Source organism: Halichoerus grypus, chromosome 8, assembly GCF_964656455.1.
Source record: "Halichoerus grypus chromosome 8, mHalGry1.hap1.1, whole genome shotgun sequence".
Classification (NCBI taxonomy): domain Eukaryota; kingdom Metazoa; phylum Chordata; class Mammalia; order Carnivora; family Phocidae; genus Halichoerus; species Halichoerus grypus.
In genome coordinates, this window is record NC_135719.1 from 110,533,613 (window position 1) to 110,561,152 (window position 27,540).

The following is a 27,540-nucleotide window of genomic DNA, read 5'->3' on the forward strand; positions in this document are numbered from 1 at the left end:
AACAGTCATTTATATTTCTGTGGATTAGAATTAGTTACCATTAATTTAGCACTTTTCTTAAATAATTTAAGCCTTAAGGAAAAGGGATTTCAGAGAGATGTACATGAAGAAAGAACATATTTTCCTGATGTGTGATATATACAGCATTAGTTATGAAAGTCAACAATGTCATTTGGACTGTCGAATTGAAATATGGCCTTGTCTAAAATACAGCACAGAGCAAAAATGTATTAAGACTGAAAATATGATTAGAACAATACTTTTTCAGTTAGGAAATGTTAGATCTGTCTCACTATAATATCAGCAAGTTTTAAACTTTTCGGTAGTGATTATAAGTCAGCATGCATTTTTAATGGTCTGACTTATGTTCTTGAGCCTATTTACAAGTTTTATATTTGTGAATACATACCTTGAAGTCTTTGGCACACTTCCTATATTCAGCTACATCACAAATTGCTAACATGCCACCCATACAACTGTAGGAATATTGTTGAAGATGCTCATAAATAAGTCGATGAAAACGTACTCCAAGTTCCATCAAAACTGTATCCACATTCTTCCCATCCATGGAATTTTTAATCTTTTCCACTTGCTTTCTTACATAAGCACAGACTTTAACACAGGCCTGTAAAATTTTTTCTACACTTATTACATAGAAATGTGTATCAGTTTAGCTAAGGAGAAAATACATATAGTGTGTCTCATTAATTTCTAAGTATAAAAGAAAAAAACTTAGAGCACAGTAAGATACACCAATGAAAATGTTAAGCATAGTGGATATTACTAGTATACTGAATTATTTTACTCACGTTAGTATACTGAATCAAAACATTGTTTTCATCCTCTGGCTTAAAATCTGTTTTCTTTTGTTCTGCAGCCAAGATATGCTTCATCTGTCCAATCATACAATTTAAGGTCCTAGAGAATTAAGAACACCATATATTTGACCCATTTATTTTAAATTTACTTTAATTTATATTATTTATACTAAATTGAAATTATTTAATTTCAGAGCACCACAAAATTATTTACTATTGGTAGACTTTAGATTTTAGAAAAAATAAAGTCTAGGTCTTGCTATCAATGAACTCTTGGTTTTATTAGCTTCCTGTTCTTGCCCAATACTTTATTTAAGGTAATCTTAAAGATCTTAGAAACCTGTCACTAACTTACTTCCTTAACAACCATATACAGAGACTGGTTAGGAAGAGGGGAAGATAGAGGGTTAAGACAAATGGCCAACATTTGGAAGAATTAGTGAGATGAATAGGAGTTCCACAGTCTAAGGACAAGCAGGAAGCTGAACAAATGGTACTAAAGACTCAGTTGAGAAATGAGAACATGGGTTTGTAGAGGCACCAATAATGTTCAAGTTATATGCTATTCTCCAACAGCAATCAGCCACCCAGTTATGGGAATAAAAGAGACTGCACTGCTCCAAAACCTTGGATCTGTAAGATAGTTAAGGTTAACGGAAACAGATTTTAGGGTAATTATAAGGGACTAATTTAAGAGATGGATCAAACAACCTAAGCATAATAATGAATAAAGAAAAGGATAGAAGATTGGCAAAAGATAAATATATTAAGGGCTAGAGTTCCTGCTGAGGTCAGAAAGGTTATGGAATTGGAAGAACAGGAGGTTGTGAGCAATGAGTGGGATATTCAAGTTTCAAGTTCTTGTTATCAATGATAATGAGGTCTAGTAGGATATGAGAGTAGGTAGCTAAAATGAAGATGATGAAGAAAATGAATGGGTCACACACATGGAAGTAGAAATAAACTAAGATTTAAGTTTAAAAGAAAAACTGTAAGCCAGATGCCCAAATCCTCAATTAATGTAGACTAACATAAATGATTGAGAGACAACAGCAATAGGAAAAGATGATGTGAGTTTCAAAGGCAAAGGGGTTCTGACCTAACACCTATAGATGGATACTGGTCTGAAAATATCAGAGAAGAGATCAGGTGAATGCTCTGCTCACCTCTTGGCCCCATGGTACATGGGTAAAAAAATCAGAAGTTCACATTCATGAGACCACTACAGAATACTGTGCTTTCAATTAATCAACTAGTGCAAAGACTCTGAGATTAAGGCTTATACAGAATGACATTAAGAAGACACCAAGGAAATACATCTTTCCTATATCTCTGAAAGTTTAATATATCCAACCTCCCTATGTCCCAAATATGATTTTCAGGTATTCTGAGGTAAAGCAAGAAGAAACAAATTAAGTTAATATGAGGGATTTAGGTTAGGAAAATACATACTTCTTGAAGTGATGATTATAATGTGTACAATATACCATACACATTATAATTATATTAAATGAAATTATATATGGTTCTCATATGGTCCTGACTAAAAACAAAAGGGAGAGACCAGTTTTAGGATTATTCTAAGCATATAATTCAGTAAATTAGTCTCAGTAATTAATTTTATAATACCCTATTTTTCCTAGTTTTATTCTTCAATTTTATTTTTCTTACCTTCATTATCATATACTCAGTAGTAATTCTTGATCTTAGTGAGAAGATAATTGGGAGGTGAGCTGCAAGTTTGATACTGATAAAGTAAAAATTCTTAATTTTTTGTAAATTAGAGTAGATTCGAGGCTACCCTTATACAGCACTGAAACTAACCTGCATTCAAATATGCTTTCTTAAACAGAAGAGAAAGGAACAGAATTACAGTAAGTGAAAAAGATATGCCCAAATCTAGTAGCACGGGCTTTAGAATTTGAGTTCCAGCTCTACCACCATTAACTGTGTTATCTTAGCACATTACATAATTTCTTTAAGCCTCCATTTCCTCATCTGTAGAACAGAAATAGTATTTCCTACCTAATAAATAAAATAATACAGGTAAAGGTCCTTGCACTGTGCCTAGCACACACCAAATGCTTGATAAGTGGTAACTATCATCATCATCAATATATGCCCACCACGTCATCTCAAGAAAAGAGACCCACTGCTCTACACTATTAACAGGTAATTAACTACAAAAAGTTATAAAAATTTTTGAATGCAGTCTGTATTCACTTAATGGAATTCACTTACAGAAAACAAGTATATTTATTTAAAGCATTTCAGATATAAGCCTAAAAATTCAAATGAAAATAAAATCCTCTATGTTACATATCATTTTTAAGGAGTCTGGAGAGAGAGAGGGAAAGAAAGAGGAGGAGGAGGAGAAAGTGGTAGCCTACAAAAATGGTTTTTCAATTGAATCTAGTTTAAAAGCATACCTAAACATACTGAAAACCTTTTCATGCTGCATTTATAATGGTGTTTTTACAATTTAAAAAATATGAGAGAAAAGGAGGGGCGACTGGCTGGCTCAGTCAGTGGAGAGTGTGACTCTTGGTATCAGGGTTGTTTGAGTCCCACATTGGTATCAGGGTTGTGTTTGGTATCAGGGTTGTGTGTGAGTCCCACTCTTGGTATCAGGGTTGTGTTCGAGTCCCACGTTGGTATCAGGTTGTGTTTGAGTCCCACTTTAAAATAAAAACTTTAGGGACGCCTGGGTGGCTCAGTCGGTTGGGCGTCTGCCTTCGGCTCGGGTCATGATCCCAGGGTCCTGGGATCGAGCCCCACATCGGGCTCCCTGCTCAGCAGGAAGCCTGCTTCTCCCTCTCCCTCTGCCCACTGCTCTGCCTACTTGTCCTCTCTCTCTCTCTCTCTCTCTCTGTCAAATAAATAAATAAATAATCTTTAAAAAAAAAAAAAATTTAATTAAAAAATAAATAAATAAAATAAAATCTTTAAAGGGGTGCCTGGGTGGTTCAGTTGGTTATACATCCGACTCTTGATTTCGGCTCAGGTCATGATCTCAGAGTCATAAGACTGAGCCCCGTGTCTGGCTCTGCGCTGAGCAGGGAGTCTGCTTGAGATTCTCTCTCTCTCTCCCGCTGCCCCTTCCCCCAATGCTCTTTCTCTCCAAAATAAATAAATAAATCTTAAAAAAAAAATCTTAAAAAGTAAATAAATTAAACATAAAAAATATAAGAGAAAAGGTAAAACTAACAACTTGCCTATCAATGCCAGTATCCAATTTCATCTCCATTTGTTCAATTATTTCTTTTTTCTTCTGAAGGCATTCAGATAACTTAGGAGAAGAGCTATTGAATGTTTAAAGGGAAAAAAAAATCACATTAGTAGCCTTATAAAAGTTTTTCATATGCACATGTATATTGTTATAAACATTTATACATACACATATATTATTTTACTTTGCTCACAAATCCAAGAAGCACATAAGTAGTAATTACTATGCCCAATTCAATACTAGGAAATTATGTTGTATTACTATGCCTAATAGTCACACTAGGAAAAATTAACCAGTTAAACGAGAAGGAAGAGGAAGATTTAGATTTGTTACTTTCATCTAAGAGAAGATATCCCTTAAGAATATAAATATATGTGATTTTGCAATTTTGGGATTATTTGGTTTCCTTTTTAATTAGATATCTGTATTAAAAGTAAAACAAAAACAAACACCAAAGGATATCACCAGAGTCTTAAGAATATAATAAATTATACTAATTAAAATGTGGAGACTAATAGCCAATCCAGCTGTATTTAACTTTCCTATATTATAAAAACAAATTTGACAATCATATTTGCCTTCTGAATGCCATCTAAATGTCAAAAACACCTAAACTATTAAGGAATCTGCAACCCTAATAGTTATGTGAATTCTGTGCTATGTGGCATTACAGCTCTTAAAATAGTACATTTCCTTTTAAAGTGTGATTCAGGGATCACAAGTGATCTTTATCTTTGAGACTGTTTTTGAATTAATTTCTTGGCATATCAATGTGTACAATAAAATGTTTAAAATTTTATCTTTTATTTTTCCTCTTTTTAAAAAATATTTTTCCTTTTTAATAACAGTATACATACAATTTTATAAGGCATGTTCACGTATATTCTACCTTATTTAATCCTCACGTACTTTAAAAGTTCACATAAATTGAGATATAAACCAAATCTTATTTAATGCCTTATTAAAATCTGTCCTATTAATCTTACAAAATTTTTGTTGTGTATCTTTATACATAGAGCATTATAAGAGTCACTGAAATACCAAAAAAAATCAATTTGACTAACCTTATTAGTGGCATAAGGTGATCATTAAACTGCTTGTCAAAAAGATGAAAAATAGTATTGGCCTGTTGCACAACATCCAAAAAATAGAGATTTGCATTCCTAGCATCTGAAGAAGGAATTCCTAAAATTGGAAGGCATGTACATATTAGAATCATACTTGAAGAAATTCATCTTGGCAACAGAAAAAAGAACACGGTATCATGAATAAAAGTCACTGCTATTTTAATAAATTAGCAATGATTTTTGTGGACAGAAGAGTAAAATTAAGTTTAATAACTTAATAAAATGAATCTAAAATTTTTACATGAAAATTTTCACCATCTACTCAGTCTTCATTATTTGCTGAGATAAACCAAAAATTAAATCAATAAATGAATCATCTTGGACTGTATCTTCTTTCCTTTCCCACTCTCACGCCCAGTGGTTCCACATGAGCCATCCATACACTTCCACCATTTTTCTTATAACAAGGCCTCATTATCTCTGGTAACAGTTAAAATAATTTTTTATTAGTTTCCTGGGTTCAAATCACTTTATCTTTTCTGCTATATATTGTTGCCAGAGTAACATACTTAAACTTACACATTTCACTCATCTTGCTCTCCATTATTTCCTCAAAAATATTCAAAGTCTCCTCACTGTCTAAAATTCATGGCATTCAAGCGACTCAACATGCTGACTCCAAAAAAGAGAGCTGACCTATCCAGACTTCAGTTTCCTCTTTTTTGTAGAAGAGCAGTCCATTCTAACCTTAGATGTTTGTGTTTCTAGCTAAAATTAAAAGACATAATGGGCTAGGGAAAATATTCACGTATGAGAAAATAAAATTAATACCTAGAATTCTTTATAGGATGATGATTTTTTTCAAAGTTTTAAAAATGAAAGCAAAGGTGTTTCATTTTCCCATAAAAGACAAAATCACCAACTGGTAAGAAAATTAAAGGCTCCAACACAAACTTACAAAAGAAAAAAATAAAGTCAATACACATGTGGAAAATCCTATTAATCAAAGTTATTAAAATTAAGGTAATATTTATGTATATTTCTAACCACTAAATTAAAGTTTTTAAAAGAATATTCAATGTTATGCAGAAGAACTGGTACATGCAACAGCAGTGTAAATTAGGGCAAAAAAAACCCTTTTGGAAAACGCTTTATGTATAGAAATTTTAAAAATTGGTAACACACTTTGTGGGTTTTTTTTGTTTTTTTGTTTTTTTTAAAGTAAACTCTAGCCCCAATATGGGGCTTGAACTCATAACCTAGAGATCAAGAGTTGCATGCTCTACCAACTGAGCCAGGCAGGTGTCTCTGGTAACATACTTTGCTCTGCTAACTTCACCTCTGGGATTTCATACAGAGAAAATAATTCAAAATAAGGAAAACACTTTAAGCTCTACAATGTTCACTGCAGCATTATTTATATTACTAAACTGCTGGAAAAAACCCAGTATGTCTAGTAAGAGGGGATAGTTAATTTTATTTAACTTTGTAATATATATGCATGACAAAATTTTATACTATCATTAGAAATAACAGCAGTAAGTGCTAACTGAATGGCTGCAGGGAAGAAAATTTATGAATTATAAGAGACATTTTCATCCTACCAGTAAATTTTCTAAGTCCTTCCAAATTGTGAATACAGCTACTAAAATGAAGATGCTAGATTTGCATATGAGCTAAATAATAAATCCTTCATACCATATGGATTCAAATTCTTGTTACTTTTTCTCATTATCTTCTTTAATCTTCTTAATATCTTTGAGGTATTATCATCCCAATACAAATTGCCACATTTAGTCATTTGCAAATGGCAAATGTTAAATACTTGATGTCAAGAGTTTGCTGTAATTGGGGTGCCTGGCTGGCTCAGTCAGAAGAGCATGCGACTCTTGATCTTGGGGTCATGAGTTTGAGCTCCACACTGGGTATTGAGATTACTTAAGAAAATAAATTAATAAACTTAAAAAAAAAAAAAAGAGTCTACTGTAATTAAGTTAAAAAAAAGCAGGATACAAATGCTTTTAATTTGTCCTGAGAGCAAATCTACAATCATGAGAGCAAATTAAAAAATGGGTAAGAATAAATCAAGTTTACTGAATTATGGGTAATTTTGCTTCAGTGTTAAAAAACTAAAAAATGATGTGATATACAGTCAATAAACATTTTTGAGCATCTGCTATGTGCTTTCTAAGTACTAGATAATAATGGTGAATAAGACAGATAAGATTCCTAGCCAAAAGAGCATATATGCTGTTTTCTTAAAATACTCTTTCTCCAAATACTCCATTTACTTTTTCACTCCATTCAGCTGTCTAGTTCATATAATTCCTCAGAGAGGCATTCTCTAACCAACCTCTCTAAAAAAAGTCCTCTGCTCCTGAATTCCCCATCCTACCTCCCCAACACTTCTCACTATCTTACTCAATTTTATTTTTCTTCATTGTACTTTCTAGTCATTTGTCTATCTTATCCCTAGGAATGAAAGCTTTGTGAGTGCAGGAGTAGGCATTTAAAAGTGAATGAATTCTGGTAAGTGGAGGCAGACATTAACATATGAAAATTTCACTGTGATAAGTGCTATGAAAAACATTAATTCAGTGATGAAATAATGAATAACTAGGCTGGGAGTAGAGGGCTATCTTAGAGTAATCCACAAAAGCCTCTTTAAGAAGGTGACATCTTAGTTAACTGAGATCAGAGGTTGAAAAGTCAGGCATGAGAAGTGCTAAAGGAAAAGGGATTGGGGGATGGGGGAAAGCCTGAGTGAGAAAAAAAAGAATGAAGGCCAGAGTGGCTGATGGCTAAGGTAGTGAGAGGAAGTACAATATGAGAAGTGGATGAATACATAACAGGAGGACAGATCAAAAGCCATGCTTTTGTAAAGTTTGTTATTGTTTTTCCCCTAAAATTAATAGGAAGTCCCTGATAGGTCTTAAACAAGGAAATGATAATCAAACTGTTATGTGGAGTCAGTAATGTGGAGAGGTTGAGAATGTATACAGAAAGGCCAGTAAGGAATGGATAAAGATGATGGTATTTAAATTAGGGTGGCATTAGTAGAGCTTGAGAAAAGTAGATGAATTTGAGTTATGTTTGGAAGTATAGGATTTGCTGACAGACTAGCTATCAGGTTTGATGAAAAGGAAGAAATATGGCAACTCCTATGTTTGGGGCCTGAGCAACTAGTAAATAGTAATGCCTTTTAAGGACATGGGGAAGAATGGGAGTAGAACAAGTTTAAATGGAAGATAAAGAGTTTCGGTAGGGATATGTTAAATTTGAGATGCACACTGAACAGGTGGAAAGTTCAAAGAGGGAACTACATTAATGCGGTTGGAATTTAGGGAAGAAATCATTATTATCCTATTAATTACCAGTAAACCTGAAAGACCAAAAGCAAAAGAAAAATTTTAATATGAATCTATTCCTTTCCAGGCTTATTTTGGAATATTTTCCTTTCTAAACTTTACATTACTCAACTGCTTCAACCAGAATTGCTGTCACCTTCAGTTCTGCTCCTTTGACATTTTATAACTTGTAGCATTGTACCACATTCTGCCATACACTGTAGTGACTTATGTAGCTTGCCCTGCCCTGTTTGATGTAAGCAATATGAGAGAACTGTCTCTTTCTGCGCCTGACAAACTCTTGCTTTATAGATGCTCAAAAAGCATTATTCATTGCATTGAACTGAATTTGATATAAAGAGTTGAATATATACAAAACATTATGCATACAGTTAATCAAGCATGATCAAAGGAATTTAACACAAAATATAACACAAATATACTTACCAGCAAGTCCTGTTTCCAAAGCATAATCAATATGCTCAATACATAAAAATTCCACAAGAATGGTAAAAATTCTAAAGGCATTCCTTGGTAAATCAGAAGGATCAGAGAGCTTTAAAAACAAAAACCAAATACATCACTCCTAAAGTCTATCTTTAAAAAAAGGGCTTTTTTTTTTTTTTTTTTTAAGCAATCAACTTTGTATACGATGTACCCAGTATTCAGGTATCAAAATGATAACTTATGCCTCTTCCTCTCCACCCCCAAAGCCTCTCTCACATACATAGACATATAGTTACAATGCTTCATATTTATCTACAATTCTCCTGGCTTAGACTAGATCAGTATTTTTCTCACCTGGATTGCAATCCATTAGTGGATTGCGACAAGAAAGAAAGAGGGAAGAGAAGAGAGAATCAATAGTAAATAAAGTATAATGTACATGTTAAAACCACATATAGTTTTATGAAATACACATACACACAAAAACATCATACACATACGCATACATATAACAAAGATCCACTGGACTGCTATGTAAAATCCATTTCTTATAGGTTGTGGTCAAAGAAGTTTCAGAGCCACCAACTTTAACAAAAGCTATTCTAGCAAAACTCAGAATAAAAAGGATTCTCTATTCTTCTGGGGGGTGGGAATGGGGAAATCGATAACAAATGCACTATAAAATATGACAGGCTCAAATCCCAGCTTCATCACTTCCTCTTTGAGTAAACCCTTAAGATATTATTTAACCCCACCAGGCCTCAATTTCTTCATCTGTAAGGTGGGAATAATATTAACAGTACTTACATCCTAGTCCTGAGGTGAGAATAAAATATAAAAATGCACATAAAGTATTTTTAGCACAATGTATGGCACACAGTAAACTTACAATAATAAATGTTCATTTTGCTGTTGATATTGCTGATGATTAGTCAGAAGAAGTATTAGTAATTATGGTGAGAAAATGAAATCTCTCTTTAAAAAGTTAGAAAACTACCTCTCAACATCTTATAACTCCTTTCTGTATTATTTATCAACTGATTGTTGCCTCTTTGTAGTCTATTCATTTACCTTTCTCAGAGCAATGCTTATTATCTGATATAAAGAGCTGGGAGCTGAACTGCATAACCCCTTTAAAAACCCTATTAAATACTGATTTGGTATTACTCAATTCCCTTCCTGATCTTCTTAATACCACCTCAAAGTTTACTCTTCACTAGTCGCTCTACCACAACCTTTACCTCCCTTCTTTGCTCACTGATGCTCAACAGATGCCCTTAACAAGCAATAAAGAATAAACTTTTCACCCTCCTCCTGTTTACATTCATATATCCATGCATAATTGATAGAAGAGGTAGACAGAAAATTGATAGGCAGACAGAAGATGTAAACAACCCTGTCAATCAACTGGACCTGACATTTATAGAATACTCCATCTAACAACATCAGGATATACACTTCTTTTTTCAAGTATACACAAAACATTTATAAAGATGGATCATATCCTGGACTAAAACAAGTCTCAACAAATTTAAAACAGATTCACATCATACAAAGTATGTCCTCTAACCACAACAGGATTAAATTTGAATCAATAACAGAAAGAACTAAAAAATACCCCAATATCTGACAACTAAAACACTTCTAAATCACTCTTGGGCCAAAAGAAATCAAAAGGGAAATTTAGAAGTATTTTGAACTGAATGAAAATAAATACAACATATCAAAATTTGTGGTATGTAGCTAAAGCTTACCTTAGAGAGAAATTTATAAGACTAAATGTTTATATTAGAGAAGAACGGTCTCAAATCAATGACCTCAGTTCCCACCTTACAAAACTAAACAAAGAAGGGCAAATGAAACCCAACGAAGCAGCAGAAAAGTAATAAAGAGTGGAAACTGATGAAACACAAAACAAAAGAATAGAGAAAAATCAATGATACCAAAAGGTGATTCTTTGGGAAAATCAATAAAACTGATAAACCTCTAGCCAGACTGATCAAGGAAAAAAATATACAAATTACTGATATCAAGAATGAAAAGGTGACATCACTATAGATTCTACAGATATTACAAGGATAATAAGGAAATATCATGAACAACTTAATCCCAATAAATTCAAACATTTATGTGAAATATACAAATCCTTAAAGACATGAACTACCAAAGCTCAATTAAAAAGAAATAGGTACCTTAAATAGTTCTAAATCTATTAAAGAAGTTGGATTTGTAGTTAAAAACCCTCACAACGAAAACCGCAGGCCCAAATTATTTCACTGGTAAATTCAAGCAAACATTTAAGGAAGAAATAATATCAATTTTACACAAACTCTTCCAGAAAATTAAAGAGGAAGAAATATTTTCCAACTCATTCTACAAGGCCAACATTACCCTGATAACCAAAACTAGACAAAGACATTGTGTGAAAAAAATATATGTATAAGTCAATATCCCTCATGAACACAAACACAAAAATTCTAAACAAAAGTTCAGCAAACCTAATCCAACAAAATATACACAGGATAATACCTGATAACCAAGGGGAGTTTATCAAAGGAATGCAAGGTTAACATTTGGAAATCAATGTAACTCAGCATACTAACATAATAAAAAGAAAGCATTTGACAAAATCCAACACCTAATCTTATAAAAACTCAGAAAACTAAAAATAAAAGCATTTCCTCAATCTGATAAGGAGCATCTGTGAAAAACCTATAATTAATATCATACTTAATGGTGAAAGACTCAATGCTTTATTCTTTTTTTTTTTTTTTAAAGATTTATTTATTTATTTGAGAGAACAAGAATGAGAGAGAGAGAGAGTACATGAGAGGGGGGAGGGTCAGAGGAGAAGCAGGCTCCTCGCTGAGCAGGGAGCCCGATGCGGGACTCGATCCCAGGACTCCGGGATCATGACCTGAGCCGAAGGCAGTCGCTTAACCAACTGAGCCACCCAGGCGCCCTCAATACTTTATTCTTAAGATCAAGAATAATACAAGGTATTTGCTCTCACCACTTCCATTCATCATTGTACTGGAGGTTCTGAGCAATGCAATAATGCAAGAGAACAAAATAATAGGTTTCTATACTAGAAAGGAATAAGTAAAACTGACTTATTGGCAGACTCCATGATAGACTATTTAGAAAATCCTTTGGAATCTACAAAAAAAAAAAAAAAAAGCGCTACTAGAACTAATAAGTTTGGTTAAGTTGCAGGTATAAAGTCAACATATAAAAATCAACTGTTTTTCTATACACTGACAACAGAGTATCAAAAATATAAATTAAAAAATACCACTTGCATTACATTAAAATAGCACAAAAAATGTTAAATACTCAGGGAAAAACCTTGTGTGCTAAAAAATTACAAAACTTTGGTAAGGAAAATTAAAGAAAACTTAAATAAATGGACAGATATACTTTATTCGTAGACTGAACACTCAATATTATTAAGATGTCACTTCTCCACAAACAGAACTATAGATTCAATGCAATCAAAACCCCAAACTTTTTTTCCCCAGAGACTGACAAACTGGTTATAAGACATATGAGGATGCAAAATAATTTATATGAAAATATTAGGGGACTGACACTACCTAATTCAAGACTTAATTACAGTGATCAAGACAGTGTAGTATTGGCACAAAGACAAATAGGTCGATGGAACAGAATAGAGTCCAGAAACAGATCCACATATAAATTGTCAAGCAGTTTTCGACAAAGGTTCCAAAGTAATTGAGTGGAGAAAGGATAGTCTTTCCAATAAATAACGCTTAAACAACTGGATACCTAAATGCAAAAAACTGAACTTTGATCCATACACCATAGGACATGTATAAATTAACTCAAAACTGATCATAGACCTAAATGTAAAACTAAAACCCAATAAGATATCACTACACACCGTTAGGCTGTCTAAAATTAAAAGGACTGATCATGGGGCGCCTGGGTGGCTCAGTTGTTAAGCATCTGCCTTCGGCTCAGGTCATGATCCCAAGGTCCTGGGATCGAGTCCCACATCGGGCTCCCTGCTCCGCAGGAGGCCTGCTTCTCCCTCTCCCCCTACTTGTGTTCCCTCTCTCGCTGTGTCTCTGTCAAATAAATAAATAAAATCTTAAAAAAAAAAAAAAAGGATTGATCATACCAAATGTTGGAGATCATGGGGAGCAAATGAAACTTTTACACATTGCTGGCAGGAATGGCAAATGAAACAACAACCTTGGAAAATAGTTTGGCAGTTTCTTTAAAAGAAATACCATATGAATCAGCCATATTGCTACTAAGTATATACCCAAGAGAAATGAAAGCATATGTCTGCATAAAGACATATACATGAATGTTCACAGCAACTTCATTCATAATAGTCAAACACTGAAATCAATCTAAATGTCTATCAATAGTTAAGCAGATATACTGTGGTATATTCATGCAAGGAAATACTACTCTGCAATAGAAAGGAGCATACTAATACACACAACAACATGGATGAATTTCTAAATAATCATGCTGAGTGAAAGAAGCCAGAAACACATGTACATATTATAACATACCATGTACTATTTATAAAAACTAGAAAATTGATGAACCTCTTAAAGACATCCTATTTAGCTTTCAAGACTCAGTCCTCAAATGTCGCCTTCTTTTTGAAAACAAATCTATAGTGACATAAAGCTGATCAGTGGTTCTCTGAGGATAGAAGTGAAGGGAGAGGAAAGGGGGATTATAAAAGGACAAAAGGAAACTTTTTGAGGTGATGGATCAGTTCATTATCCTGACTGAAGTTATAGCTTCAGAAATGTAGACATAACTTACCAAAGTTATCAAACTGTGCAGTTTAAATATATGCAGTTTACAGAATGTCAAAGGTATCTCAAAGTTATTTTTTTAAAAAGGAAAAAAGCACCAATTTGCTCATTACACTGCCCTTTTTTAATAATCCTTTAAAGTTTGCATCATCTACAAGGTCAAGTCTAAATTTCTATCCATGGTGTACAAAGAGTTTCTGTTTACCTTTGCAATTTCCTTTCTCATTACTCTCCCATGTACATTTTTATTTCAAGCATTTTATGCTGCACATCTGATCTTTGTATATTACTTTTTACATGTACTATTCTCTGCAAGAATCGCCTTCTTGAAGATATCCTATGTAGCTTTAAGACTCAGGCTTAAAAAGTCCCCTTCTTTTTGAAACCTTTTCAAATAAATACTCTTCCTCAATTCTTTAACCAGGCAGAGCTGGTTGCACTGTCTTTGGTCCCAGCAGGGTATATACCTATTTTGCACTGATTATTTATATGTCTACCTCCTTTCTCCACACTATTCAAAAGTAATATATATGTCTTATTTTTATATCCTCAGTGCCTAACATAGCAGCTGGTACAAAGTAAACACATGTTTCTTGGATCAGATTGTGCTGAACTTCAACTGAATTTCTATCTTGTAACTTTCCAGACAAAAGGTCAGGACACTGAGCTAGTTACTATGATTCAAACAACATAATGTTGACTGCTTCAGGTTCAATAATGTTTAGAAATATTTTAACACATTTCCAGCATTCAGAAAACTAGAGATAATAATTTACCAAATATACCCATCACCCACCCACATATGTCATATCTTTTTTTTTTTTTAAGATTTTATTTACCCATTTGACAGAGAGAGACACAGCGAGAGAGGGAACACAACCAGGGGCAGTGGGAGAGGGAGAAGCAGGCTTCCTGCAGAGCAGGGAGCCCGATGTGGGGCTCGACCCCAGAACCCTGGGATCATGACCTGAGCCGAAGGCAGATGCTTAACGACTGAACCACCCAGGCGCCCCCAGATGTGTCATATCTTAACATTTTTTCCAAATGTACTTCAGATTTTTTTTCTTTTTTTGGGGGGGCAGGGGAGTCCTACATATGGATGAAGTCCCTTAGGTACTCCTCCCTCGTGGCAAACACTACCCTGAATCTATCATGCTTATGCTTGTGCACATCCCTAAACAATATAAGGGTATTCTTCTACTTTTTAAAACTTTATATAGTGGCATTATACTGAATATATCTTTTCCCCATTTTGTTCTTTTCACTCAACACTGTATTTTTGAGATTTTTTTTGTTGATACATGTTGATACTCTAGTCATTTAAATTGTTGTACAGTTTTCTAGTGTATGAACAATGTCAATTTATCAATTCTCTTTTCAAGGCACACTTAATTTGCTTCTAATTTTTCACCATGATAAACAATGCTGCTATGATGTTAGACATGGCATGTAGACCTATGAGTTTCTCTAATGAATTCCGAGTTACTATCCGAAGTAACTATACCAATTTTTACTTCCATTGGTAGTGTAAGAAAATTTATATTGCTCCACATCCTTACTATCATCAGACTTAATTTTTGCAGACTGAATGAGACAGTATTTTCCCATTTTAAGTTTCATTTTCCTATTAGTGAGACTGAATATCTTACTGGTAATTTACATTTTCTGTATTTCTTTACATGTTTAGTGGTCGAGCCAGGTTTTGAGTCCACCTCTGGCCGACTCCAGAGACCTCACTCTTGGCTACCACATATAATGGAGTCAGATGATAGTTTCTTTATTTACTGAGAACCCACTATGTGCGTTTATTAGTCTTTGTTTTCTATTGATTTATATTTATATGTATAATTTATATTGATTTACTGTCTGTCAATATAAAATAGACATATATATCAATACAAATAAAAAAATTAAGACTGCCTCAACTCTCAGTTCCACTGCTTAAGAAGTATGTATCTCAGTTTCTTCATCTGTAAAATGGAATAAAAACCTCACAAGGTTGTTACAATGATTAAATGAGCTGATGTATATCTAAAGTGCTTTGGAACATAGTATATGCTATACAATTATTTGCCACTATTATTTGTTTTCCATAATCTTCTGCTAGTAATATTGGTTACAAATACCTTCTTGCAGACTGTGACTTAGCTGTTTCCTTTGTTAAAGTGCATTTGTTGGAAAGAAATTCTAAATTTTAATGGAGTCAACTTTTCCTTTGATATCTCGGTTCTTAAGACATCCTTCTTTCCCTAATGCTCTATTTCTTTATGAGATGGCTCTAAACCTCCCTTTCATATCTTGATTTAATATATCGTACAGAAGAAATATTTGGTATATTCAACTTTTGAAATTATATTAAAATACACTTCTAAATAATTTTAAAATAATTCTGTTCTCCAAAACAAAACCTTTATAATTTTTGATTACAAAAAATAGTTGTTCCTAACCAGAGAGCAGATTTATATCTTACTATAAACAAGGCAAAGATTAAAAAACACAACCATATAAATAAAATAAATTTATAACTACTCTTACCCTATGACATCTTTCAAAGGCTTGTTTGGTTTCTTGTAAAAGATTAACCACCACTTCTTGAGACAGGAAAGTTTCCCCATGAGTATCGATACTTGGCCCCAATGGTAAGTTGGTACGTTGTCTAATTCTCTCTTTCAAATCCTGAATACTAATGCATCATAACAACAAATGAAAAGAGAACACTTTACTATACACAGATTTCAATTTCAAGTACTCTTCAACTTAAGTTGTATATAGCAACAGAGAAAAATGGACCAATTGCCAGACATAAAAGTTCTAATTCCAATAATTAGTTCTGTAAAGTGAAATAAGCTTTAATCTCTAAACATACGATTTTCAACTGAAAAATGAGTATATTTGGAGTTGTGACCTTTAAAGTCTCTTTCAGCTCTATAATTCTGACTCAAGAGCCAAAAATTTGTTTGGTTTCCTTATGAAGTGGACTATTCCAAATAAGTTAATATAACTAAATGGTTCTGCTTAAAATAAACTTTAAAAATTTAGTGCTTTTTAAATATATCTAACCATTTGAGCATATTGCACATTTCTTTATCATTATTAAACAAGATATATTAAACATAATTTAGCTTTTCTTAATGACTGAGGGTATACTTTGAACATTTATTTTATGGTGGTTTTAGAAGGTTGGATTTCTTTTGCTCCTAGAATACCTAGCTCTAGACCACTATGAACTTTTTTTTTAAAAAAAGATTTTATTTTTGGGGCGCCTGGGTGGCTCAGTTGGTTAAGCATCTGCCTTCGGCTCAGGTCATGATCCCGGAGTCCCGGGATCAAGCCCCGCACCAGGCTCCCTGCTCAGTGAGGAGCCTGCTTCTCCCTCCTCCCTCTGGTCCTCTCCCTGCTCATGCTCTCTCTCATTCTCTTGCTCTCAAATAAACAAATAAAATCTTTAAAGATTTTATTTTTTTTTAATTAATCTCTACCCCAACATGGGGCTTGAACTTACAATCCTGACATCAAGAGTTGCATACTCCACTGACTGAGCCAGCCACACACCCCAAACTATTTTTTTTTTTAATTATCATGATTGTTCTTTAGTTTTTCTCTTCCCTTACTTGCTGCTGCCTTTCAGATGTCACTTCTTATTCCTAATTATAACCTCTCCCTGATCACTATTTAGGATATAAAAAACTGGGAAACAAGAAACTGATTTGAGTGTACTCTGTACTCTAGTTATATGGCTCTGCATAAGTCATTCTGCTTCATTCTAGAATCAAATTGGTCCCAGACAGTTGAGATCTGGGTAACAGATGCCACCAATCCTATAGCAAATCATTTTCTTCTAGTATGTGAATAATCACAGGTTTTAAGGTATTAATTAAATAATTTTATGCCCAAGTATTAAAAAGCTCAGGATACCTAAACTGTAAACTATTTGCTATTTTTTCCCACACCTGCAACAACAAAAAATGATGTGCTTCTTAGTTAATAACCTGGAATAATTTACTCAGTCTGGAAAAAAAAAGAAAGGAGACTACAGAACTCTTTATAGTGCTGGTATTCTGCTTTACATTTTAATTACATTATGTTAGGTCATTTCAACATGTGGTTCAAGAGACAGGATTTGATCAATGGTGTAAATAAGCTGGGTTAAATGAGTTCTTCACAGAAAATTCACTGTCAATATTTGACAACTTTGTCCAAATATAATAAAGGTCTTAAAATCTTTAGTTTTAACTACAACATTTAACAGAAACACTCACCCTCCTGTGCCAATGGATCTCTTTTGATGGTTTTTTGAGTCATAATAGCGCTGTAGGATCATAGCACTTCTGCTTTTCAAATATCCAGTCTCCACCTCAATATAGTTCTCCAAATAGGAAATGAAAATGGATTTGATAAGCTTCGACAAGAAAGTCTGTTTATCAGTACCTAAGTTAAACTCCATCAACTTGCTGGAAAGGTTTGTGGTTCTTTTCATGGAAAAGGGGGAAAAAATTAATGTATATTTTAGGTACAGTGACAATACTAAGGAATATATATTTTTACAATGTGATTTTAATAACTTATGTTAAACCACCATTTCTTAAACCTTGGAAGGCACTTAGGATACAGAGAGCAGCTGCATAGGGCTATATATAAAGTAGAATGGATATTACAAACAACATTGTGGCTTAGAAAACTGACTAGGGATAATCTCCTAGGGATGACTTAGAAGAAACCAAGGCAACCAAGCAGTCTAGAAATGGCAACAGTGGCAGAATGACTTCAATATGTTCTAATGCCATTCATGACATGGTACCCACGTCAGAATACTGAGAGATCTACTTTCTGTTCATTCTGTTTTGTCTTTGTCCATGTGGACTTTCCTCTAATTTTCTGTTTCACATTATTAAAGATAGGCTCACAATAAGTGTTGTTGGGATGGACTTCCTGATTATGGTTACTTTTGAAAACCCTCCTCTCAAAATGATGACACTGATGAACAACAATAGGACTGGGAAAAAAAACTCCCTAAGCAGCTTCTGATACGATATTTCCAAATGTTACACTTGTATTTACAAAGCCCAAGGCAAATTTTCATATCAGACTTAAGGCTGAAACTGTCATTTGTTAAGAATTTGTGACTTTCTCAATTTCTAAAGTTTTAACTGCCAGATAAATGTAATTATACTGTCTTAGAGAAAAAAATTAAAGAATAGTGAACTAGCTTACAATTAAAACCAGAAACAAAATTCTTGAGTCTTAACGTAAAGAAAGTTACGTTAAAATACATGACTATACAGCATAATATCCAATTCCTTAAGTTAACATGCTAAGAATACTGCTCTTTGTACTACAGTAGTCTATATAACCAAGCATTTAATGCTAAAAGGTATACTACTATCTACAAACTATTACTCAAAAATACCTGAATACTTCATTTTCTATTAAAAAAAAAAAAAAGGAAAGAAAATCTGAGATGTTACTATTTTCCTATTTTCTAGTAATTAAAAGCATACCTTGTATATAAATCATAGAGATTTTTGAGATACTGCTCTGCATCAGACTTCCTACATTCTTCTAACTGGTCTTTCACAAAACTCTGAAAAAAAAGTCAACATTTTATCAATTAAGTAAATATTAAATTATATATTTTTCTCTAAAATTATTCCACATTCTTGAATTGTTCTGATTAAAATACAATGGAAAAGGCAATGCATAGAAAATATACCAATATAAAAAAAATAAGAACATAGGTTTCTAATTTTTAATGCTTCTCATATTTACCTGTTCATCTATAGCACTCTTAGGAATAAGTATTAAGAATTTCAAAATTTCTTTTGAAACTGGCCTATCTTGCCTCATAAAGTACATTTAAAAAACAAAACCTGAGGCTATACTGATATAGTCAATTCCTTAAGAAACAGCATTTCCCAAACTGTGGCCTGGGTAACCCTAGTGTCCCTTGAGACATTAACAGGCATTACTCTAAAATTTTAGACTCCTGTTTTCAGAGAATCACAATACATATTAGTGCTGTTAAAGGATATTAAGAGTCCTGAATTGTGTTTTAAAAACAAACACTTCTTTAATGTTGCTTAATCCGGTAGTAAACATAGTTTAGGAAATGTTGTTTTAATGTACAGTGCTATGGGAGTCAAGGTTGTAAATTAAATTACTGTGTTTTTTCTTTTCATGTTAGTACATATTATAAAAAATTCTATAGATTGCACTTGTAATTCTTACCCAATTTCACAAATGCCATCTATTGGTCAAAGTAAGGACCCAATAAAAATAAAAATCTGAGGTTTCCCCTCTACAACCTGTTATAACTACTATTGCTGCTGGAATAAATTTCAAACGTGCTCTGATGATACTTAGTGATTATGATTAGCACCTTTTTTCTTGATGAACAATATTTTTTACAAAAGCATGATACTATCATTCCTTTCCCCTTCACTGAATAGATTACTATCCCAAAGGGCATTACATGAATAAACTAAACTTTTAAAAAACTTTTAAAACAGAGGAAAAAAATCACATATTGCCTTAAGAACTATTTAGTCATTGTTTAAAATTACCTGTAGTTTGACTTCAAATACATTTTGAATAAGTTTAGCCAGTACTGTTTCTGGATTGCTAAAGATATCTCCAACTTGTTTGTTCACTCGTTGGCAGAGTATCGCTGCATCTTCAAATATATCATTTCTCAAGTAAGCACCCTAAACAGAGGCATTTTACATAAGTGAATATATAATTTTTAAATGGTTTTAAAAACACAAATTAGCATAAAATAAAATAAAATCCAATAAAGTATACTATTATGTTACCTCCTGGCACTGCTTTATATAAACATCAACACAATGGGAATAACCCTACGAAGAAGAAAGAAATACATCATCACAGTTCTGGTTTAACAACAATAATTATAACAGTAATAATCTCAATAAAAAAGTTCTTGTATGTAATAAAGCTATGTCTATGTGACATAGACATAGCTATATATATATATTCATTAGATATAAAGCTATATCTAATGAATCACCAATAGTAATAGTTGTTGGACTTAAATAAAATTAATAGTAGAAAACTAATAATATAGTATTTCTCCCAGTTGCTTTCTATGAAATTGATCACCTGGTTCATATCCTTGCAGGACTTTAGAATGAAAGAAGAACCCTGAGGTATGAGTTCTGTACAGTCATTTTGCCCTATGATCACCTAGCCATCTCCTTCAACTCTAAAACATGTATTTGTGTGCATGCTCCCACACACACACAGATTCACAATCTTGAAAAAAGGCTTATATATATATATATATATACATAAGTATACGTATGTATATACATGTATACACATGTATGTATTTCCTTCTTTACTCTCTTGAATTCAAAGCATTTGTGTTCCCCTGCAAGAATCTGAACAGAGCTGTACTTAACTGGCATTCTGGAAATTTACTTTTAAAATTCAATCTATTTTAGCAGAACATATTTAAAAAAATAATTTGTCATATTAAGCTCTCTTTAATGATTTGTATTCATTAACAAATCATACATAAAAAGAAGTAAGCAATGCAAAGTATACAATCGTCTTAAGAGCCATTCTTAATACGCATGCAGATATTTTACTTAAATGAAAAGTCTAAAAAATAACTTCTATTTCCCTACTCAGATACAAATATAAAGAAACAGATTTTTTATATATATTTTTGTGTGTATTTGTTCTTTTTTTCTTTTAGATTTTATTTAAATTAGTTAACATATATCATATTACTGGTTTCAGTGGCAGAAATTTAGTGATTCATCACTTGCATGTAACACCCAGTGCTCATTACAGCAAGTGCCCTCCTTAATGCCCATCGCCCATTAACCCATCCCCCTCCCCTCCAGCAACCCTGTTTGATCCCTATACTTAAGAGTTTCTTGGGATGCCTGGGGGGTCAGTCGGTTAAGCATATGCCTTCAGCTCAAGTCATAATCCCAGAGTCCTGGGATCAAGCCCGATGTTGGGGTCCCTGCTCAGTGGGGAGCCTGCTTCTCCCTCTCCCTCTGCAGCTCCCCGCTTGTGCGCTCTCTGTCAAATAAATAAAATCTAAAAAAAAAAGTTTCTTACGGTTTGCCTCCCTCTGTTTTTATCTTATTTTTCCTTCCCTTCCCCTATGTTCATCTGTTTTGTTCCTTAAATTCCACATGAGTGACATCATATGGTATTTGTCTTTTTCTGCCTGACTTATTTTGCTTAGCATAATACACTCTAGTTCCAACCACATCACTGCAAATGACAAGATTTCATTCTTTTTGATGCCTGAATAATATTCCATTGTATATATACACCATACACCACATCTTTTATCCATTCATCAGTCGATGACATCTGGGCTCTTTCCATATTTTGGCTATTGTGGACATTGTTGCTATCAACCTCGAGGTGCACGTGCCCCTTTGAATCAGTGTTTTTGTATTCTTTGGGTAAATACCTAGTAGTGCAATTGCTCAATCATAGGGTAGTTCTATTTTTAACTTTCTGAGGAACCTCCATACCGTTTCCAGAGTGGCTGCACCCGTGTGCATTCCCACCAACGGTGTCCCTTTCTCCACATCCTCACCAACATCTGTTGTTTCCTGACTTGTTAATCTTAGCCATTCTAACTGGTGTGAAGCGGTATCTCATTGTGGTTTTGATTTGTATTTCCCTGATGCCCAGTGATGTGGAGCGTTTTTCATGTGTCTGCTAGCCATTTGTATGTTTTCTCTGGAGAAATGTCTGTTCATGTCTTCTGCCCATTTCTTGACTGGATTTTTTGGTGTTGAGGTTGGTAAGTTCTTTACAGATTTTGGATACTAGCCCTTTATAAGATATGTCATTTGCAAATATCTTCTCCCATTCCATTCATTGCCTTTTAGTTTTGTTGATTGTTTCCTTTGCTGTGCAGAAGCTTATCTTGAAGTCCCAATAGTTCATTTTTGTTTTTATTTCCCTTGCCTCCCAGAGACGTATTTAATAAGAAGTTGCTGCGTCTGAGGTCAAGGAGATTGCTGCCTGTGTTCTCCTCTAGGATTTTGATGGATTTCTGTCTCACATTTAGGTCTTTCATCCATTTTGAATTTTTTTGTGTATGGTGTAAGAAAGTGGTCCAATTTCATTCTTCTGCATGTGGCTGTCCAATTTTCCCAACACCATTTGTTGAAGAGACTGTCTTTTTTCCACTGGATATTCTTTCCTGTTTTGTCAAAGATTAGTTGACCACAGAGTTGTAGGTCCATTTCTGGGTTCTCTATTCTGTTCCATTGATCTATGTGTTTTTGTGTCAGTAGCAGACTGTCTTAATGATGACAGCTTTGTAATACAGCTTGTGATGCCACCAGCTTTGGTTTTCTTTTTCAACATTCCTTTGGCTATTTGGGGTCTTTTCTGGTTTCATACAAATTTTAGGATTGTTTGTTCCAGTTCTGTGAAAAATGCTGGTGTTATTTTGATAGGGATTGCATTGAATGTGCAGATTGCTTTGGGTAGTACAGACATTTTAACAATGCTTATTCTTCCAAACCATGAGCATAGAATGTTTTTCCATTTCTTTGTGTCTTCCTCAATTTCTTTCACAAGTGTTCTATAGTTTTCAGAGTACAGATCTTTTACCTCTTTGGTTGGATTGTTCCTAGGTATCTTATGGTTCTAGGTGCAATTGTAAATAGCATCGATTCCTTGACTTCTCTTTTTGCTGCTTCATTACTGGTGTATAGAAATGCAATAGACTTCTTTGCAGTTTTATTTCCTGTGACATTGCTGAATTTCTGTATCATCTGTAGCAGTTTTTTGGAGGAGTCTTTTCAGGTTTTCTACAGAGTATCATGTCATCTATGAAGTGTGAGCCTGACTTCTTCCTTGCTGATTTCGATGCCTTTTTTTTTGTTGTCTGATTGCAGAGGCTAGGACTTCCAGTACTATGTTCAACAGCAGTGGTGAAAGTGCACATCCCTGTCATGTTCCTGACCTTAGGGGAGAAGTTCTCAGTTTTTCCCCATTGAGGATGATAGTAGCTGTGGGTCTTTTATATATGGCCTTTATTATGTTTAGGTATGTTCCATCTATTCCTACTTTCTTGAGGGTTTTGTCAAGAAAAGATGCTGTATTTTGTCAAATGCTTTTTCTCCATCTACTGAGAAGATCATATGGCTCTTATCCTTTCTTTTATTAATGTGGTGTATCACAATGATTGATTTGCAGATATTGAACCATCCCTACAGCCCAGGAATAAATCCCACTTGGTGGTGGTGAATAATCCTTATAATGGACTATTGGATTCTATTAGCTAGTATCATTCTTGTTGAGAATTTCTACATCCACATTCACCAGGGATATTGGTCTGTAATTCTCCTTTTTAGTGGGGTCTTTGTCTGGTTTTGGGATCAAGGTAATGCTGGCCTCACAGAATAGGTTTGGAAGTTTTCCTTCCATTTTTATTTTTTTGGAACAGTTTGAGAAGAATAGCTATTTATTCTTCTTTAAATGTTGGAGAATTATCCTGGGAAGCCATCTGGCCCTGGACTCATTTGTTGGGAGATTTTTAATTACTGATTCAATTTCTTTGCTGGTTATGGGTCTATTCAGGTTTTCAATTTCTTCATGTTTTAGTTTTAGTAGTTTATATGTTTCTAGGAATTTATCCATTTCTTCCAGATTGCCAAATTTGTTGGCATATAATAGCTCATAATATTCTCTTACAATTGTATTTCTATCATTTTTTCGTTGTGATCTCTCCTCGTTCATTCATGATTTTATTTATTTGGGTCCTTTCTCTTTTCTTTTTGATAAGTCTGGCTAGGGGTTTATCAATATTGTTAATTCTTTCAAAGAACGAGCTCCTAGTTTTGTTGATCTGTTCTACTGTTTTTTTTTACTTCTATATCATTTATTTCTGCTCTAATCCTTATTATTTCCCTTCTCCTGTTGGAGTTAGGCTTCATTTGCTGTTCTTTTTTCAGCTCCTTTAGGTGTAAAGTTAGGTTGTGTATTTGAGACTTTTCTTGCTTCTTGAGGAAGGCCTGTATAGTTATATACTTCCCTCCTAGGACCACTTTTGCTGCATCCCAAAGGTTTTGGACTGTCATGTTTTCATTTTCATTTGCTTCCATGTATTTTTTTAATTCTTCAATTTCCTGGTTGACCCATTCATTCTTTAGTAGGATGTTCTTTACCTTCCATGTATTTGTTTTCTTGTGGTTGACTTTGGTTTCATAGCATCGTGGTCTGAAACTAAGCAAACACTATTTCTTTAAGTACCTTCTTTGTAGAAATACAATGCCATACAGGGATTCTTTCCCTAATTCAAATTCCCAGAAGACAATATTCCTTTGTATTACCACCTGAGATCCTCTGAATTTAATTTAAATCTTTTACTAGTTACATTCCATCTACTCTCTCGTTCCTACATTCTACCAGATATTTAAGACTAAATCTTCTTGCTTATGACCTATTTCATAACATGTTTGACTGAAAAAATAATTTAAAAAACAAGAAGATAGTATGATTTTTCTGTCAACCTATATAAAAATTAACTGATAAAATATTAATATTATTGAATATAAAATATTAAATACCTAAAATTTAACATTTATGGAGATGTGAAATGTATATTCAAATTGTTCAAAACAATAAAAATTATCACTGTGATATAGTCACACAACTATAATAAAATCAGAGACTATCCTATATAGAATTTATATAATCTCCACAATCTTGAAAACCAAACTTCGTTTTTATTACTATTTACCTTAAAATGAAGCAAAACTGCTGCTACTTCTCTCATTCTGGAGATTTCACCTCTTCTTTGAGCACTAGTAAACTCCTGAATCAGTTGGCATTCTAAATCATGATATTTACCTAAACATAAAAAGAAAGTCATTCATCTACAATGAGACATTCAAGGTATCCAAGTTATTTACAAACATATGAATTATTTACAAATATAATGACTATGGATCTAGCTTTCTTTTTAAAGACTTACAAATACAATATTAGATTATAGGCAGTGAATCTAGCCCTTATAATACAGTATGATATATAAATCTATATTTTCAAGACAAGAAAATCTTCCCAACCAGTAAACAGCTGAACCCCCGCGGTCTGATTACCATTTACCACTGTTACTTAAAAAAGCAGATGACTGAGATAAACCTCTAGATGTCATTTCTGATAGTAAGAGATAGGAAAAATCTTAAACCTAAAGCTACAGAAAGGGTGAAGGGGACTATAAAACTCCTTACTAGAGATCAGATGTCTTTACCATGAACAATGGTGGATTCAAAACCAAATCTCACCTTAAGATAATATATGGTGTCTGATTCACTACATTATTGAGGCTACTAATGTTCTGAATGAAAACCTGACTTTGGACTAATCTATAATAATCAAAAACAGTGCCAGGAAGTCCAACTACCTATGTCATTATGATAACACTTCTGGGAAAACAGGTGGCTCTTTGAACTTTCTATGCAGTGGCATCCCAAACGTGACTCAGGTTACCATGGGGGCCTGCAAATATAGTGGCTTTTCCAGAGACCTAGACTGACCTATTTAAAATATAATCCAAAGATTGGAAAGAATAAAACTAATCATGTAAGGAGTCATATAGGTACCAAAATGCTCATATGAGCTTGGCTTTTAAGAAAAAGAACCTATTTTAGAGATACATGTATGGATATAAAACAATCTCCAAGATGTATCATTAAATTAAAAACACATGGTATATGCTAGCCAATTATTTTAAAATAACTGGGACAGCAGAACTAAATTCTATATATATATAGATATAGATACATATAGATATAGATATGTGTGTGTATATATATATGTGTGATTTATGTCCTATGCTTATATATCCAGAGCATACTCTAGAAGAATACCCAAGAAACTGGTAATGACTGTTTCAAGGAAGGGGACTCAAACTCAAGGATGGGGTGGGAGGATGACATTGTTCCCACTACCTCTCCTTTTACTATTTTTTTTCTTTTACATAAGTATTTTTATCATCTATTCAAAACTAATACTATTTTAAATACTTTTAAATACTATTTAAATACTATTAAAAACTTACTTGCAATTTTGGATTTTACTTCTGAAAACCTGAAAGATAAGAATTAATGATAAGATTCATTAGTAGTGACAAATGTACCATAGTAATCTAAGATGTTAATAAAAGGGGAAAAAGAGTCTGGGGGGTATAAGGGAACCCTTTGTACTAAAGGTAATCATAAGGAAGGAAGGAAGGAAGGAAAGAAGAGAGGGAGGGAGGGAGGGAAGAAAAAAAAAAGAAAGAGAAGAAAGGAAGAAAGCCAGCCAGCCAGAAGGGAAAGAGTACTGACAATAAGCAGGCCAGGTAACAAAATTGAATTTGGACAATTCAGATGGTAGCTGGTTTTCATTTATGAAATTCACATTGAATAACAGTAACTCCTTGAAGAGGGAGAAGTTCTATATGAGGCGCTGACAACTCCACCAGCCCCAACACTGAGCTGTTGTCTCAACACATTCACTAACATGTTAAATTCCTTGATACTTGTCTATTTGCCCCTTCTGTTGGGATTTTTTCATACAAAATTCCATTACTGTTATTTAAACGAAAAAGAATGATAAAATAAGTATATGAAAAATAAAAGAGAAGTCATAAAAAGGACCCAGCAACGTGTCTTACAGACTAATCATTCAATCTTTGCAAATTCAGAAACTAAAATATCACATACTACCATACACTAGAAATTTTTAAAATCTTAAATATCAAGGAAGAAAGTACATCACGGAAAATTAATGTTGAGAGATCCTATGCAATCAGTTTGGAGAGAGGACGGTGGC

General features: G+C 33.5%; 1 protein-coding gene across 4 annotated transcripts in view; it reads right to left on the reverse strand.

The window, feature by feature from the left end:
• The window catches only part of EXOC5 (exocyst complex component 5), a 60,948-nt gene that overhangs the window by 6,588 nt on the left and 26,820 nt on the right, over positions 1-27,540 (reverse strand). For 3 of the 4 annotated variants that reach the window (XR_013440708.1, XR_013440707.1, XM_078053753.1), the window contains exons 6-17: positions 26,786-26,814; positions 25,463-25,572; positions 20,523-20,567; positions 20,274-20,414; positions 19,212-19,294; positions 17,973-18,182; positions 16,249-16,396; positions 8,909-9,017; positions 5,112-5,232; positions 4,034-4,120; positions 810-918; positions 410-625 (exon numbers count right to left, since the gene is read on the reverse strand). Coding sequence is in view for 2 of the 4 variants with exons in the window: in XM_078053753.1 (XP_077909879.1) it covers positions 410-625; positions 810-918; positions 4,034-4,120; positions 5,112-5,232; positions 8,909-9,017; positions 16,249-16,396; positions 17,973-18,182; positions 19,212-19,294; positions 20,274-20,414; positions 20,523-20,567; positions 25,463-25,572; positions 26,786-26,814 (1,408 nt within the window). In the remaining 2 variants the exon portion in view is untranslated. The remainder of the gene's footprint in view (positions 1-409; positions 626-809; positions 919-4,033; positions 4,121-5,111; positions 5,233-8,908; positions 9,018-16,248; positions 16,397-17,972; positions 18,183-19,211; positions 19,295-20,273; positions 20,415-20,522; positions 20,568-25,462; positions 25,573-26,785; positions 26,815-27,540) is intronic. The other variant, XM_078053755.1, reaches the window with a different exon arrangement.